General features: G+C 37.6%; 1 protein-coding gene across 2 annotated transcripts; it reads left to right on the top strand.

The window, feature by feature from the left end:
* Positions 1–4,633: 4,633 nt before the first annotated feature.
* Positions 4,634–10,895, top strand: LOC104098004 (uncharacterized). 2 transcript variants are annotated; one of them, XM_018771412.3, is made up of 7 exons: positions 4,634–4,815; positions 4,923–5,116; positions 5,203–5,342; positions 8,468–8,614; positions 8,746–8,805; positions 9,386–9,585; positions 10,574–10,895. In XM_018771412.3, the coding sequence occupies exons 2-6, from the start codon at positions 4,939–4,941 to the stop codon at positions 9,566–9,568; spliced, it is 708 nt and encodes a 235-aa protein (XP_018626928.1). In that variant the 5' UTR covers positions 4,634–4,815; positions 4,923–4,938; the 3' UTR covers positions 9,569–9,585; positions 10,574–10,895. The 2 variants fall into 2 exon arrangements, with proteins under 2 accessions (XP_018626928.1, XP_018626929.1); XM_018771413.3 differs by having other exon boundaries at positions 4,636–4,815; positions 9,392–9,585.
* Positions 10,896–15,802: the final 4,907 nt, after the last annotated feature.

Here is a 15,802-nt window from a genome sequence, read left to right as displayed (position 1 = left end):
TTTTTAGCAGGGTGACTTGAGGTGTTTCATATGGACCAGTATTTGGATAGGATCGCGTATTGCAGCAGAGTTATGTGGAAATATGATCCCTTGTGTAAGATTTATATGTTATGGATCTGCAGTATGTGATGGGTTCTTAACATTGCGTCGGGGTGGTACTCGTCGAGCTTGCGGAACGGTTCTCCTATTTGGGTCATTATTACGATTGGGTACATTTGGAATGTTGCTATCTGGTGCACGGGTTGTGGCTTTAAAATTGTATTGATGTGTCATGTCACTAGAGTGGTCGTGTTGGAGGAGACGAGGTCATTGAGCCTAGAATGGATGCTATCAGATTTGATCGTGGTATAATTAGGAGGATAATATCGGAAGTCAGCTTTGAAATTGGCTATAGTTCTTATAGAAGGAACGAGAGCTCCATGGCCTGATAGTCTAATAAATGGTTATGAATTCGGTATGTTTCTTTCATCATCGGCATTGTACGGAGGTTTTAGAACGAGGGTTTGGTTGATATGAGGTTTATTGCTGGCACTGGATTGATTTGAGTCGATACTGTGATTTGAAATCATTGCTTCGAGCATTCGAGCTATGCGGTATTTGAATTTGAGTATTTGAGTTATGGTTACAACTTTTGGTACAGATTGTTCAGACTTATACGGTATGTAAGTGCAAACTTCTCATCTTATAGGAAATTTCGGATATTGGAAATTTGATTTGAAGGCTTGTGGGCTAGGTTGAATTGAGAAATTTCAAACATGCTGTGCTATTGGACATGTATGGGATAGGGTGACGTGGGATCACCCCGGGGTATGTACATGTGAAAGCTACACAGCGATTTGATGGCTTTTGGAACAACTCTGGGCACATTCGAGGACGAACGTATGTTTAAGAGGGGGAGGATGTAACGATCCGGTCGGTCGTTTCGAGAGTTATAACCCCATTTTCCACATTTCTACTTCTTTTTGTTTTATTAAGCTATATTATGTTATATCGGGTTAGTTGGTTCGAGTTCGGAAGGAACTCGGATTGAAATGAGATACTTAGTCTCATAATTAAAAATTTTAAGTTAGAAAAGTGGACCGGATATGGACCTATGTGTAAACAACCTCGGATTTAAATTTTGATGATTCCAATAGCTCCGTATGGTGATTCTGGGCTTAGGTGCGTGTCCGGAATATTTTTTGGAAGTCCGTAGAGGAATTAGGCTTGAAATGCTGAAAGTTTTATTTTTGAGAAGTTTGACCGGGGGTTGGCTTTTTGATATCGGGGTCGGAATCCGATTCTGAAAATTGAAATACTTCTGTTATGTCATTTAGAACTTGTGTGCAAAATTTGAGGTCAATCGGACGTGATTTGATAGGTTCCGAAGTTGTTTGTAGAAATTAGAAATTTCAAAGTTCATTAGGCTTGAATTGGGGTGTAATTCATGGTTTTAGCGTTGTTTGAGGTGAATTGAGGATTCGACTAAGTTCGTATGATATTTTAGGATTTGTTGGTATATTTGGTTGAGGTCCCGAGGGCCTCGGGTGAGTTTCAGATGGTTAACGGATCAAAAATTGAACTAGAACAGCTGCTGCAATTTCCTTCTATTGGAAATTGCTTCTGCCCAGATGTAAGCCCAGATCGAGCTCAGGGTCGAGGGCCACGACGGAAGCCCAGATCGAGCTCAGGGTCGAGGGCCACGACCGAAGCCCAGATCGAGCTCAGGGTCGAGGGCCACGATCGAAGGCATGATCGAGCCCAGAGTCGAGGGCCACGATCGAAGGCATGATCGAGCCCAGGGTCGAGGGTCACAGTCGAAGGCCGGGTCAAAGACATAATCGAGGGCCAAGATCGAGGCAGAACTGAGGATGTCTCGGCACAATTATTAAAAAAATGGGGACTTCGTCCCATTAGCCATTTTTGACAAATTGGAGCTTGAGGAGAGGCGATTTTTGATATATTTTCAAGGAAAACTTGAGGTAAGTCCCTTGTGATTATTTCTACTCCATAATATTAAATTATCTTCGAATAATCCGACTAGATTACATGATCTTGAGGTGTAAATCGGAGATTGGAACTTAAAAATTTGGAAATAAGATTTGTAGATTTGAGGGTCGAGTTGAGGACGGATTTTGGTAAAATTGGTATGGGTAGACTCGTGGTTGAATGAGCTTTCGGATTTTGAAACTTTTGTCGAGTTCCGAGATGTGGGCCCCACAAGCAATTTTTGAGCCAATTTCGGGTTTTGGTCTAATTTTGAAGCTTTTCTTGTGGAATTCATTCCATTAGCGTATATTGATGGTATTATACTGATTGTGAATAGATTTGGAGCATTTGGAGGCCGAGTCCAGAGGCAAGAGCATTGCGGGGTAGAGATTTGACCGGTTTGAGGTAAGTAACGATTGTAAATCTAGTCCTGAGGGTATGAAACCCCAGATTTCTTATCATTCTACTATTTTGAAGTGACGCACATGCTAGGTGACGGGCGTGTGAGCATGCACTGTTGGGGATTTGCGAATTGGTCTGTCCCATAACAACTGTAAAGTTCCATACTTTGTTGAAACCATATGATACTTATATGTTTTAGAAAGAATTTCTGTAAATTGGGCTGAATGCCATGTTTGGGCCTTGCGCCAATGCTGTTTGGACCCTTAGGGATTGTTTCTTACCATCCTCTCATTGTTTTCGATTGAAAATATATACTCAGTCATGTTTATACTTGTTTACCGCATAACTCTGTTTTATGACTCTATTTTGATGCATATAAATGTTTTGGGCCGAATGCCCTGTTTTACTAAAATGCCCGAGTGGCTTGAGAGGTTTATGACTGAGTGAGGCCGAGGGCCTGATTTGTGAGGATGAGTGTGGATCGGGGCTGCCCGCCTGCAACATACTTTATTATTATCACACGTGAGTTGTCCGTGCAGATTATAGCGCTTGGGCTGAAGGAGCCCCTCCGGAGTCTGTACACACCTCCACTGAACGCATGTACCTACTAAGTGTGAGTGCCGAGTGCTGAGTGACTGGGAGGCATGAGTGATTGTGAGGTATGCCTGAGTGGCAAGAGTGATTGTGAGGTCAGTGATGTGTCTTTCATGGTCGGGGAGAAAGTTCTGCTGAAGGTATCACCCATGAAGGGTGTTATGAGGTTTGGGAAGAGGGACAAGTTGATCCCTCGGTTCATTGGGCCTTTTGAGGTACTTCAGAGGATCAGAGAAGTGGCTTACAAGCTTGCCTTGCCACCTACCTTGTCGAGTGTGCATCCAGTATTTCATGTTTCTATGCTCCGAAAGTATATCGGCGATCCATGCCATGTGTTTGGATTTTAGCACGGTTCAGTTGGATAGTGATATGACTTATGATGTGGAGCTGGTGGCCATTTTGGAGCGGCAGGTTCGGAAGTTGAGGTCAAAGGATATAGCTTTAGTGAAGGTGCATTGGAGAGGTCAGCCTGTGGAGGAGACCACTTGGGAGACCGAACGGGAGATGCGGAGAAAATATCCACACCTATTTGAGACTCCAAGTATATTTCTAGACCCGTTCGAGGACGAACGTGTGTTTAAGAGGGGGAGGATGTAACGACCCGGCCGGTCGTTTAGAGAGTTATAGCCCCGTTTCTCCCATTTCTGCTTCTTTTGTGCTTTACAACTGTATTATGTCTTACCCGGTTGGTTAGTTCGGGTCCAGAGTGGTTTTAGAGTGAATTGAGATACTTAGTCTCTTAATTGGAAGCTTAAGTTGGAAAAGTCGATCGGATGTCGACTTGTGGGAAAACGACCTCAGATTTGAATTTTTATGGTTCCGTTAGCTCCGTTAGGTGATTTTGGACTTAGGAGCGCGTCCGGAATGTGATTTGGAGGTCCGTAGTAGAATTAGACTTGAATTGGCAAAAGTTGGAATTTTGACGATTTTGTCCTGTAGTGGAAATTTTGATATCGGGGTCGGATTGGATTTCCGAAAGTTGGAATAAGTTCGTGGTGTCATTTTTGACTTGTGTGTAAAATTTGAGGTCAATCGGACGTGGTTTGGTAGGTTTCGGTGTTGTTTGTAAAATTTAAAAGTTTAGAAGTTCTTTATGCTTGAATCCGGGTGTAATTGGTGTTTTGATGTTGTCTTAAGTGATTCGAAGGTTCGACTAAGTTTGCATGGGGTTATATGACTTGTTGGTATGATTGGTTGAGGTCCCGGAGGCCTCGGGGTGATTTCAGGTGGTTAACAGCTTGATGGGAGTTGAGGAATTGCAGCTGAAGCTGCTGTTACTGGTGTAATCGCACCTGCGGAGTGGGAACCGCAGGTGCGAGCCCGCAGAAGCGAAGGAGGAGCCGGAGAAGTCCAAACACATTTTCATTTTCAAACCAAACTTCACCAAAATCAGATTTTTTAGAATAAATTTAGGAATGTATGGCCAAACGCTAACTTAATGTTATGCCACTTGTCATCCTATCTTTATTTTGTCTCTCCTATATATACTATTATATATTTGACAAGAGGGGTTATTTTGATGGTAAGCGATCTCCACTTCCAACCAAGAGGTTGTGAGTTCGAGTCACCCAAGAGTAAGGTGAGGAGTTGGTGAGGAGTTTTTGGATGGAAGGATGCCGAGTGTGTATTGAAAACAGCCTTTACCTCATGGTAGGGGTAAACTTTGGGTACACAGTACCTAGGTTGTTGTTTTTGATAGATGAGCACCACCTTTCGATAGCGACTAAATCCCTAAATTCACCTGCCCTTGGGCTTTTCTCCTCATTCTGCCATTGAATCAAAAAACCCGATTCTTTTTTTGTTCTTCAAAATTCACAAATCACTCTACTATTAAAAAGATCAAAGATTGAGGTATAAGTTTAATTCTATATCTACTCATTAGTGTTCATATTGATGAATTGATATTTGATTTTTTCTTTAAGTATAGTGAAATGAAAAAAAAATGTGTTCTTTTGCAGAGTTTGAGGTTCGGAAATGGAGAAGGAGAGCTATTGCCTCTCTGCCATCTCACCGTTAGATGCTGTACTTCTTTTAACTATTGGTGTGGTCACAATAGTTATGATTCGAATTGTCTATATTGTATATCGGAGAAGCAAACCGTTCAATCCAAAATCACCACAACCTCTCAGTACTCTTATTGTTTTGGGTTCAGGTCTGATTTTTAATTATCTTTTTAGGTTTTGTTATCTTTTGTTCATCTCATTGTTGTAATTTTCTGAAAGTTTGATTGTAATATAGGTGGTCACACAGCAGAAATGCTAAATTTATTAAATGTGCTTCAAATGGATAGGTTTAAGCCAAGGTTTTATGTTGCTGCTGCTACAGATAATATGAGTCTCCAAAAGGCACGCGTGTGTGAGGATTCCTTGGTTGATAAGGTATGTTACGATGTATTTAATTCAATTGGTCGTTATATTCCGTTTGTGTTCTTTTGCTGGGTCAATTTGGGGAGTCAAAATATAAAGAAGTAAACACATGAAGAAGCCAAGGGTATTAAACATATACTGTATATACATAAAAGATAAACTTTGACCTTGTATATACAATGTTATTTTCCGGGGAAGGGGATTCAGATGAACCCTTTGCGGCTTGCGCCCCCTAGTGCCACCCCTGGATACCATCATGACAGCCTATTAAGATGAAAAGGCAACATGCGAGTGGAATACAATGAATATTCACTTGCTTCTCTGGCCGAGGAATTAAAAGATTTTTTACATTAGAGTGAAGATGACTAGGAGGCACTTCCTCTTGAGAAGTAGTTTGATAGACATTAATTTGCTTACTTTAATGAATCGAAATATCTCCCTTAACTGAATTTTTGTTCAGTGTAACAGATATAGTCAACAAATTTTGTTGCCTATGGTGTAAATTAGGAAATAATGACTGCTTGAGGTACATTCGCCATCCTCAAAATGGTCAGTACTTGCATGGTTTCGAAAATTCATGAGCTCCATACATGCTATTTAAGCTCACTTAAACATTATTAAATGAATTCACTGATGTCTTGGTTTGTTTGAGGCTGCAAGATACTAAGATATAATTGAGTCTAGAGAGATAAGCTCCTTTTCTCTACTTTAACATCCATCACAGAAAGTAAGATTTACTTCGTAGCTGGGAACAAATCTTAAGATATTACAGAAAAACCCCACAAATTCAGAAGCTTCTGGGATGGATCTGTCTGCAACTAAACAAAGCATCGGAAGCTGAAGGCAACAGCTACAGGAAACGAAAGCTCACAAAAACTGGCGTAGACTACTATATCCAAAAGATCAATTAGTATGGGAGATATGTAAGTATGGTAGCCATACAAAGAAACATGAGAATTGTTCTAATATTGCCGAAGATATTTACAAATGCTCGATGGGAGCACATTGCCAACGGGATTTTGAGATTTGTTGAAAAAGGATTTGCTCACAGGAAAAAACACAACCACTAAGACTGTATTGCTGAGGTTACTGAGATTTATCTGGTACGGCCTGAATTTATTTTATCAACAATGAAAGATGAAGAATAACCCCAATCAGAACTGGTGGCACTATTCTTCAGACAAAATTGGATTTCCTTAGCAGGTGTGAGGTCAGGAGATTCATTGGAAGCTACCAAGAGGTGCCTACGACCTTAAAAATTCAAAAATGTGTTTCAAAGTAAATGGAAGGTATCTACCAAAGTCCAGACTTTAATTCCTCTTAGAATTTCCATAAAGAAGAGAAGCGGAGAGGATCCTTACGGTTCAAGCTATCATATCCACGGATTGGTAGGAATTCCTTGCTAGCTATCCTTATAACTTCATACCTAGCTTCATTTTAGGAATTCATAGCTAGCTATCATTTCTATCAATTCTAGCTATCATTTCTATCAATTCTAGCTATCATTTCTCGGAATTCCTAGCAAGCTATCATTTCTAGGAATTCATAGCTAGCTATCATTTGTAGGAGTTAATAGCGACCATTTCTTGGAATCTGTAGCTATCATTTCTAGAAACTTGTAACTATCGTTTCGAGAAATTCATAGCTATGATTTCTAGGAATTAGTATTGTCATTCCTAGAAATTCGTAGCTATCATTCATAGGAATCCATGGCTATCACTCCTAGGAATCTATGGCTATCATTACTAGGTATCCTTAGCTATCATCCCTAAGAATCCCTAGCTATCATTCCTTGGAATTCTTGGTAATGATGGCTAGGAACTTGTAGCTATCATTTCTAGCAATTCATTACTATCATTTCTAGCAATTCATTACTATACTTTGTTGGAATTCACTACTATCATCTCGTATATGGATGACCAAAAACAATTAAAAACAATTGTTTTATCGTTAGTGAACAGAGTTACCTGCTACCTGTTGTTGGTGGGAGGTGGCAGGTATCCCCTGGAATTAGTCGAGGTGCGCGCAAGCTGGCCCCGAAACCACGGTTATTAAAAAAAAATTAAAAATAACTTCTGTGGAATATATTGCAAAAATGAACACTAAGTAAGACTTACACAAAAGAAATATTGCTTAGCGACCTTCTTGGTCTATCTGTCACCATAACTTTCTTAATAATAATTTCTATAGGATTGGTTGGAAAACTTGAAGAGGTTCCGAGCATCATGATGTTTCTCTCAATTTTTGTAGACTTGCAACATCTTGTTGGTAGATTTAGAAAATAACACTTTGTTGACTGATATTCCGAGAAGAAGAACACTTGGGGCTTGTTAGCTAAAACCTTTTCTTTATAGTGCATCAAAGAGTAAACAAGCATATGAATAGTTGTGTAATAATTGGTGTATTTTGAAAAAGCTGCATTCATTCTTGAAATTTTGTTAGTATTATCAGCATATATCTAATACAAGAATGAGTTTATTCATTACTGAGAGTGGTTATTGAAACTTGAAAGTAGCGTGTTAATGGAAAATGTTAGTTATAAAAGACATGTCTTTTCAAAAGGTAGAGTAGTTGTCAAATTCTTTCACTTATGTCTGGTTCATCTATAGGAAAATTTTCTTTCACTTATTGTCTCAATAATTTTGAGACTAAAAAGAGAAACATCTGCATATTTGTACAATTTGTTCCCTTTTTATGCTGAAAACATTTAGCTATCAAGTGTCTGCCCAGCTTTGCTCTATGGTATCTGCTTTTGTCCTTAGAGCTAATCAATGATCTTACTTTTTTTATGTACTTTGGAATCTTCAATTCCAGGTTAAGAGAAAAGTTAGTTTCCTTATAGTAGTACCTTACTTTCTACCACAACATATGCAACCTAGTAGGTCGACTACTCTATCCTTCTTCCCCTCTAATTTTCTGATGCTATATTTTAGATAAAGGAATAGGGTTGCGGTAGGTTGTCGGCCCGCTTAGAAATTGTGAACTCTGTAAATCTCTGAATGTTGAGCCTTAATAGAGCAAAAGGGGTACAGAGAATTCATCTAGCCGATCCCAACTAGCTTTGGGTTGAGGCATAGTTGATTGATTTGATTATTCCTTGATATCGTGTATATTAACAGGTTCACCTCTTATTCTAGGAAGGAGGAGATGCAGTAGGAAGAGCTGAATTCATGCAGATATATCGGAGTCGAGAAGTTGGTCAATCATATATTACCTCTGTTGGGACGACATTGATTGCTATGGCACATGCGTTGTGGTTGATGATCAAGATCAGACCCGAAGTGGTACCAGACAAACTTAGTTCATATTACTTTTTCGGAAACCCCCTTTCCCGATGCAACCTTTCTGCATTTCCAGATTCTTTTTTCCTTTTAAGATCCTGCTTAACTGATTTATATATTTTTTGATATCCCAGATCTTGTGCAATGGCCCAGGAACATGTGTTCCACTATGTGTAATTGCCTTCTTTTTTAAGGTTCGTATGTTAGAGAGTGATTTTTCTGTTTTTTGATTTATTTCGATTTGCTTCAGCATGAAAAAATTGCTTGTTAAACGCTTGATCCCATTAGGTTTGAGGTTGCACATGGATAATATCTGTTATATTCCTGATTTGGGATATCAGGCTCTTAAGAGCTTGGTTTCAGCATGAATCCACTTAACTTTTATTCGTAGAAAGAACATTAAAAGTATATTAGTTGTTAGACCATTTCTATGTTCTCTTTTGGGGCACCATGGTAGGTGTTATTGAGAACTCTATTTACCAAATTTCGAGCTTATTTTGTAATCCTATCATACTCCAACAACCATTGGCCCTTCCTCTATTAAAAAAATAATAAATAGAGAAAAATAAACGAGAACAAATAGATGAAAAGGGAGAGAAACAGTTAATAAACTGAACAATGGATTAGAGATATCCCTCAGTCAGCTTGAATCATTGACCTTGATAGCTCGGTGAGGGGTTAATCAATCATTTCCATTACAGTAGGATTCGGTAAAGCTACTTGCATTTTTGTTTTACTTAGCTGACAATTTGAGACGCTAATGAAACTTTATAGCTTCAGGTCTTGGGAATAAGGTGGTCATCTGTTTTCTATGTGGAGAGCATTGCAAGAGTCAGGAAACTTTCTTTGAGTGGTTTGCTTCTTTACAAGCTACACATGGTTGATCAGTTATTCGTCCAATGGCCACAATTGAAAGAGAAATATCCTCGAGCTCATTATGTGGGTTGTCTTATGTAAATAGAGTTGTTCCCAAGGTACGTCTCATAGTCGACCTCCTTTTATGCTCTTGGAGGAACTTAATAGACTTGGTTTTCGTAACGGATGCCCTTCTTCTCTTCGACAGTAATTTTGCTGTCTTCGTGAGCTAAAAGTTGATAATTTTGAAGTTATATTCACTGACTTGAATACACTTACTGGTCACATATAATTGAAAAGATCGACAGGATTTTTTTGCTATCGAAGTTGGCTTTTCCTTTTAAGAATGTTTTAGAGAACAGTAACAAGGTAGTTGAGTTGATGCGTTTGATGTTCAATTGCAATTGCAATGCTGTGTCAGTGTGTGTGTTTCAAACTACTCATGAGCATTACTTTTCTGTAAGATTTAATCTTAAAGCTCTAAGCTTTAACTCTCATCAGAAGTTCGTAGATTTATGTCACTATGCAGGTTTCCATATTAAGAAAATAGTGACGATTAGTACTCCACAAAATTATATAACATCCATATTCCCTTTATGTTATTGCATTTAATTTCCTGGAACTATTAGTTAATTAGCGTCAATCTGAAATTGAAAAGGCGTACGTCCTAAACTCATCATCTGGGTCAATCATAACATTCAAGAAAAATGACATATTTAAACTAATTATGTATGTGTGTGTATGTATATATACAATTGAAAGAACTTATTCAAAGAGTTGAATAACATTATCCCTCTCACCTAAATAACTTAGAGGCAGGTGAAATAAAAAAACAATAATTTAAAGACTAACTAAACATCTAAATAGACTAAATACTTGGACAAACACCAGAACAAAACAGAAATACTGCTACTTCACATACCCTCGAATCGAGCAGGACGAACATCAGGAAATTTTTGTACTATACCAGAAGAAACATTTTCAATCAAAACTTGACAAGTAGGGCAGTGAACCGAAGTTGTAGGATTACGTTCAGGCGTGTTAATCCAGGACAAATCTCCCAACAACATATTCAAATAACACCTTGTATGCATTGAATGTCCGCAGGGCTCAGCAATAATAAACCACTTACGGCGAAAGTGTGGATACTCACAGCAACCAGAACGGAAATTCAGAAGCATCTCGTCGTTGTGCCCTAGAGGGATAACAGGTGCCAATGGCAACTGCGGATTTGGTGGTTCTAAGCAAGTTGAAGGCGGATACATGCTGTTGAAATAAATAAAACTGGTTTTATCCTCTAACGGACGCTTGCATGTAAAAGTACTTCAGGTCAGTAATAAATTTAACGTCACGTTAGTAAAAGAGGCACTCCACATGGACTGGATGTGCAAAACATTCCATTGGAAAGACAATTCGTTGGCTTTTGCGACTTGGAACTTCTGTTGTGTATGGTGATACTAGTGTGCGTCAGCCCGAGCCCAATCATCGTAGCCAAATTCAAATACATAAGAAATTGCTTATGAGGATACTTTAAAAATCTATGTTTACTTGACGGTCAAAAGGAATGGCAAATCAAGTTCATAGCAGATATAGAAGAACACTTCATGCAGCTAACAGGAAAGACAATCTAATTGCACTAATCACAGCAAAACCAAAATGTAGGAGAATGTTTGATTTTGTAGATATAGAGACATCCACACGAGTAGTTACATTGAAGCAGTATTTATATTTCTGACAAAGTATGCATCAAACTCCATCTTCAAAGGTATGCCACAAGTGTCAAACTTCATCTTCAATGACAAAGCTACTGTATAGATACGCAAGCGTCAAACTCCATCTTCAAAGGTATGCCACTGATTATTTGTCGCGAGAATGAATACTGGTGAGGAGAGAAAAACACTCTCTAACAAAGGATGTTAGTAATGAAAATAATGTTCCCAAATATCTGCAAGCAACAAAAAAATGTCACAAATATGGAATGCAGAGTTTTCGAGCGTGAGATCTTCCACTATATTGGATTGGCATTATTACAGCAAAAAATTTCAGATTTTAAATGTAAAAACAAGAAAAACCGAAGAGAGATTTTTCAAGGCAGCAGTTAATGTTGAAGCAACAAAAAAATTCAAGAAGAGTAGCAAGTCGGGACGAATTGCCAATCTTGATAGCCCTCCTGTTCACAAGATTCGTAAGGAAAAGTGCAGTCTCAAATAAGGAGTTGGAGACCCAAGTACAACGTTGAAATATCTATTTGACTAATAACTCACCTAAGTTGTGGTCACAAAGATACTTTGACCTTCTAACATCTTCTGTATCTGGTTTTTTAAGTCTCTGCACATTTAAATGTAAGGCATAGAGTTTTCAACTACACTTTCTGTACCTATTTTTAAACACCTTGCATGTAATTTGTGTTTCCTCCTAAAAGAAAACATGTAGTTGTATCTCAGAAGAATTCGGTGCATAAAGAGCATATATTAACAGGATAACTCCACGAAGATGAGAAGCCTATCCATAAGCATGTCAATCAACATGTTCAGTCAGAGGACTCAATTTTTTTTAATAAAAAAATATAGGTGTCAATTATAGGACCCTTAGTTTACTGAAAGAGAATGTTTCGAACTCTTTTAAGGATTATTTGGTGGTGCGGTCAAATTCATCTATAAATTACGATAATTTATGTGACTTATCAACAGCAAAAGAACTCTAGTTGTGTGTCGAGACAACAATTTCTAGTTTAAGGGATAAGCTCCTTCACAATTATATATGAGTATGAACTTCAGCTAACAAAGCAACAACAAACTACACATTGCATTTTCTTATGGCATTAACAATATATGTCTACATATACAACAATGGTAGATCTCCATAATCAAATAGAAACATGCTGCACTTATTTTTCTTAAGAAAGGGAAAAGGGAATGAAGAAGAAGAACGAACTGAACTCAACTTTTTCACTAAGAACTGTTTTCTATGCACTTCCATTACTTTGATTTTGTTTATATCAATTTCTCTCTCACTTGTTCTTTCCATTGCTAATTGAACAGAATTACCTCATTAAATACTTATTGAACATACTAACAGAATCTACTTGTTTATTTCTCATCCAGTAATAAAATATATATACATATAATTTATCTTTTAGATACCCAGTGTTGAGTTTTTTCATAAGTCAGATCCATCCCCATTGTTTATCTCAGTCATCCTGCTTTGAAAATTTAAAGACTTCAAGTTGAATTTTTTTGATAAGTAAGAATTCAACTTGAAATTACATGGATATGTTTCCACTAAAAGGCAAGTCCTTATTTTTCAGCGTTTAGGATCAACAGCCACATCTGTCATATTTGTGTGGGCATCGATGTCTCAGCTTCACAGCTATTAATATGACTATCATAAAAAGTACTCTTCCATCATGGCCCAATCCGAGGTTATACGGAAGAAATTGGTCAGATCCCATACACGGATGACATAACTCATATCATTGCTATAATCCATGCTTACTACTTTTTTTAGTAAAACGAAAAAAGCAATCTTTGAATATTGACACGCAAAGTGCAGCGATCAGTAAGTCGTTACGAAGCAGGGTGATCAAGACATGAAGGGGAAATGGAGAAGGACTTAAGCAACTCTTAAGACCAGCTATTCATGCACATAATATGTTTATTCTATAAATAGGACAACAGAATCTTATGTAGAGGACCAAATTGTAAAGTCAAATAGAAGTAAATTATGTGCCTTGTAAGTTGTTGAATGATAGATTTGAATGTTGCAAAAAATCTGTTGAAAAAAAAAATACAACAAAATATTATTAGTGGTTTCACGCATATAATCAAACACCTTAAACGTGCACGGTGCAGTAGTGCTCAAGGTGTTTTAAATGAACCTCATCTTGCATAAAATACGTAAGGAAGAATATGTAAAAGATTACAATTAGAAAATAACTTTTCGGCGAAGAAATTCTGACTGCATAATGTTTATGAGTTATAGCTAAAACCACCAAAAGTAATCTCAATTACCGGGTATTTTGGAGATAATCTTGCAGAGGTTTTGATATTAGCAGAAAAGCACTCAAAATTCCAGTGCTGGCCTACAGATTTATCATATTTACTGTCAATGTGTAATTGAAAAGAGAAATTAAAAACAAAACTCTAAGAAAACGCGAACGAATGAGAAAAGTAAGAACAATCAGTTGGTTAGGTATATTCTCAAACACCCTAGGTCCATCAGAGGGCAAACCTGATATGATTTCTAACATGTATGGGAAATCTAGCAAGATAATGTCCAAAAGAACAAAAAAGCTACCAGATATCCACCAAAATTCTGTTGGCAATAACAGGGTGCGTTAAAAAAAAGGCTGAGTATAGAAAAGCTTAACTGGACAAGATTAAGCATATAGCAGAAAAATTAAGCACATAAACAAAATTAAGCACACACCAGAAAAATATAGAACTTGAATTGAGAAATTTATGAATTTGACAAAAAGAACCTCGACTACAGATGAATGCAAGCATGACATATTGACATTTGCCAACACACCAAGCAAGAGGAGCAAAAGATTCAAACTAAACTCACGGGTAAGAGCAGACAGTAGACGGAACCACGGAAGCAACCAAATCAGAAGTACAATCAGAACAAAGGACAAACGATTGGAGGCAAAATTAGTAGAAGCATCATTTATAGAACAAAGAATAATGAAGAGATTCACAGATTGTAATACTCTAAACCATTTAGCAACACAAAGCTATATTCAAAAACTCCACTCTTTTTAAAAATGTCACCTTTCTACAAAATAGCAGATCAAAAAAGAGACTATTGATGAGGAAAAAAACTCTGACTAAACAAGCAAAATTCATCAGCTTTCAACATCTAAGAACTGCAAGGAAACCAAGTCCGCATAGCAGAACGAAAAGTAGGCGCATTGGAGCAACAAAAATTTAGTGTTGCAACAGCTTGTTCCCCCCCCCCCCCCCATAATTGAACATCAAATGTGAAATTATACTAAGAAAAGAGCACCCACACGATGATATAGATGACTAAGTCGGGACTCGAGTGTTAAACTCTTGCCCAACAATGTTCTTAAACTCATGAAAGATATCTTTGCAGTTATCAGTTCAACCAAATAAATCATCACCTAAAAAGTTGATATTGGAGAAAAATTGCACAATATGGCAACATACTGCTGAAAACAACGCTTAAGCAACAGATTACTTTATGTTTCACCATTTTTTAGCCACTACAATGAAAACACATGTATCATAATTCCGCAGAAATCCAACATAAAAAATAATTAAGAAAACAATCTGTACCAAAAATTCAAAACTAATGTACAAAAAGCTTAAAACTTTTCATATAAAGATGGCAAATTGGAGTACGCAAAATCCCATAAGCTTTTTACAATAGAGATGAAGGAAAAGACCCTGATTAAATAGCCTACGACCCTCCCTCTCAAATTCTACAGCAGGGGAATTGCCATTATTATCAAATTAAGAGAGGGGGGAGTAGAGTTTTTCTTTTGTTTAATTTAACTAACTAAATCCCATAAGTTTTTTACAATAGAGATGATATACTAACGCCATGAAGATGAAACTGTGTAATTTCACAAACAGTCGCAACCAACCGTTTACCCAATTTGAACAAAAGAAAGAAAAAACGAAAAGTCACCTTATAACTAACACAGCCAACAAGAGAAGATTCAAAAGACAGGAAAGTTGGAGAGCAATTGAGTATATCGGAAAACCTGGATAAAGAGCAGTAGAGGCGCACGTCAGAACCGGGGAAACTACGGATTCCACGTCTGTTAAAAAAAGTTGCAGTTTTCCCAAAATGTCCTTGACGACCCCAAGCTCCTCAACTGTCCTTTATTAGTAAGAGGAATAATAGCAGTAGTAAGGGTTGCCCGAGTAAAGCCCGGGCCAACATGAACAAAGCTATCTGCTGTAAGTAAAGTTATAATGACAATGTCGGCAAAGAATGAGCTTGCTTGTGTGGGAGAGAAATAGAAGACTACGGAGCTACTACAGGAATGTTATAAGCAAAGGCAATTGTTAGTATTTCCTTATAGGTTTCCCCAACTATGCCACAACCGAAGCTAGCATTGTTGCGAGCTAATGCTGAATTTATCGTGGAAAGTTCCATTAGAACAAAGTTATGAGATAGAGTAAGGTTAAATATTGGAAAAATTAACACCTATGTATACCAAGAAAATTCATTTGAAAAAAAAAGAACTCCTACACTGCACCCAATATAACATATATATTAGATATATCATCTGCTACTGCAGATAGGCTGAAAGCTTCAATTATGCCAAATCTTAACCTATGAGAAGACACCAAATAAAATAGC

The sequence above is a fragment of the Nicotiana tomentosiformis genome, chromosome 10 (assembly GCF_000390325.3).
Source record: "Nicotiana tomentosiformis chromosome 10, ASM39032v3, whole genome shotgun sequence".
NCBI lineage: Eukaryota > Viridiplantae > Streptophyta > Magnoliopsida > Solanales > Solanaceae > Nicotiana > Nicotiana tomentosiformis.
Note: the sequence above shows the minus strand (reverse complement) of the source record. Positions and strands in the feature narration are given on the sequence as shown.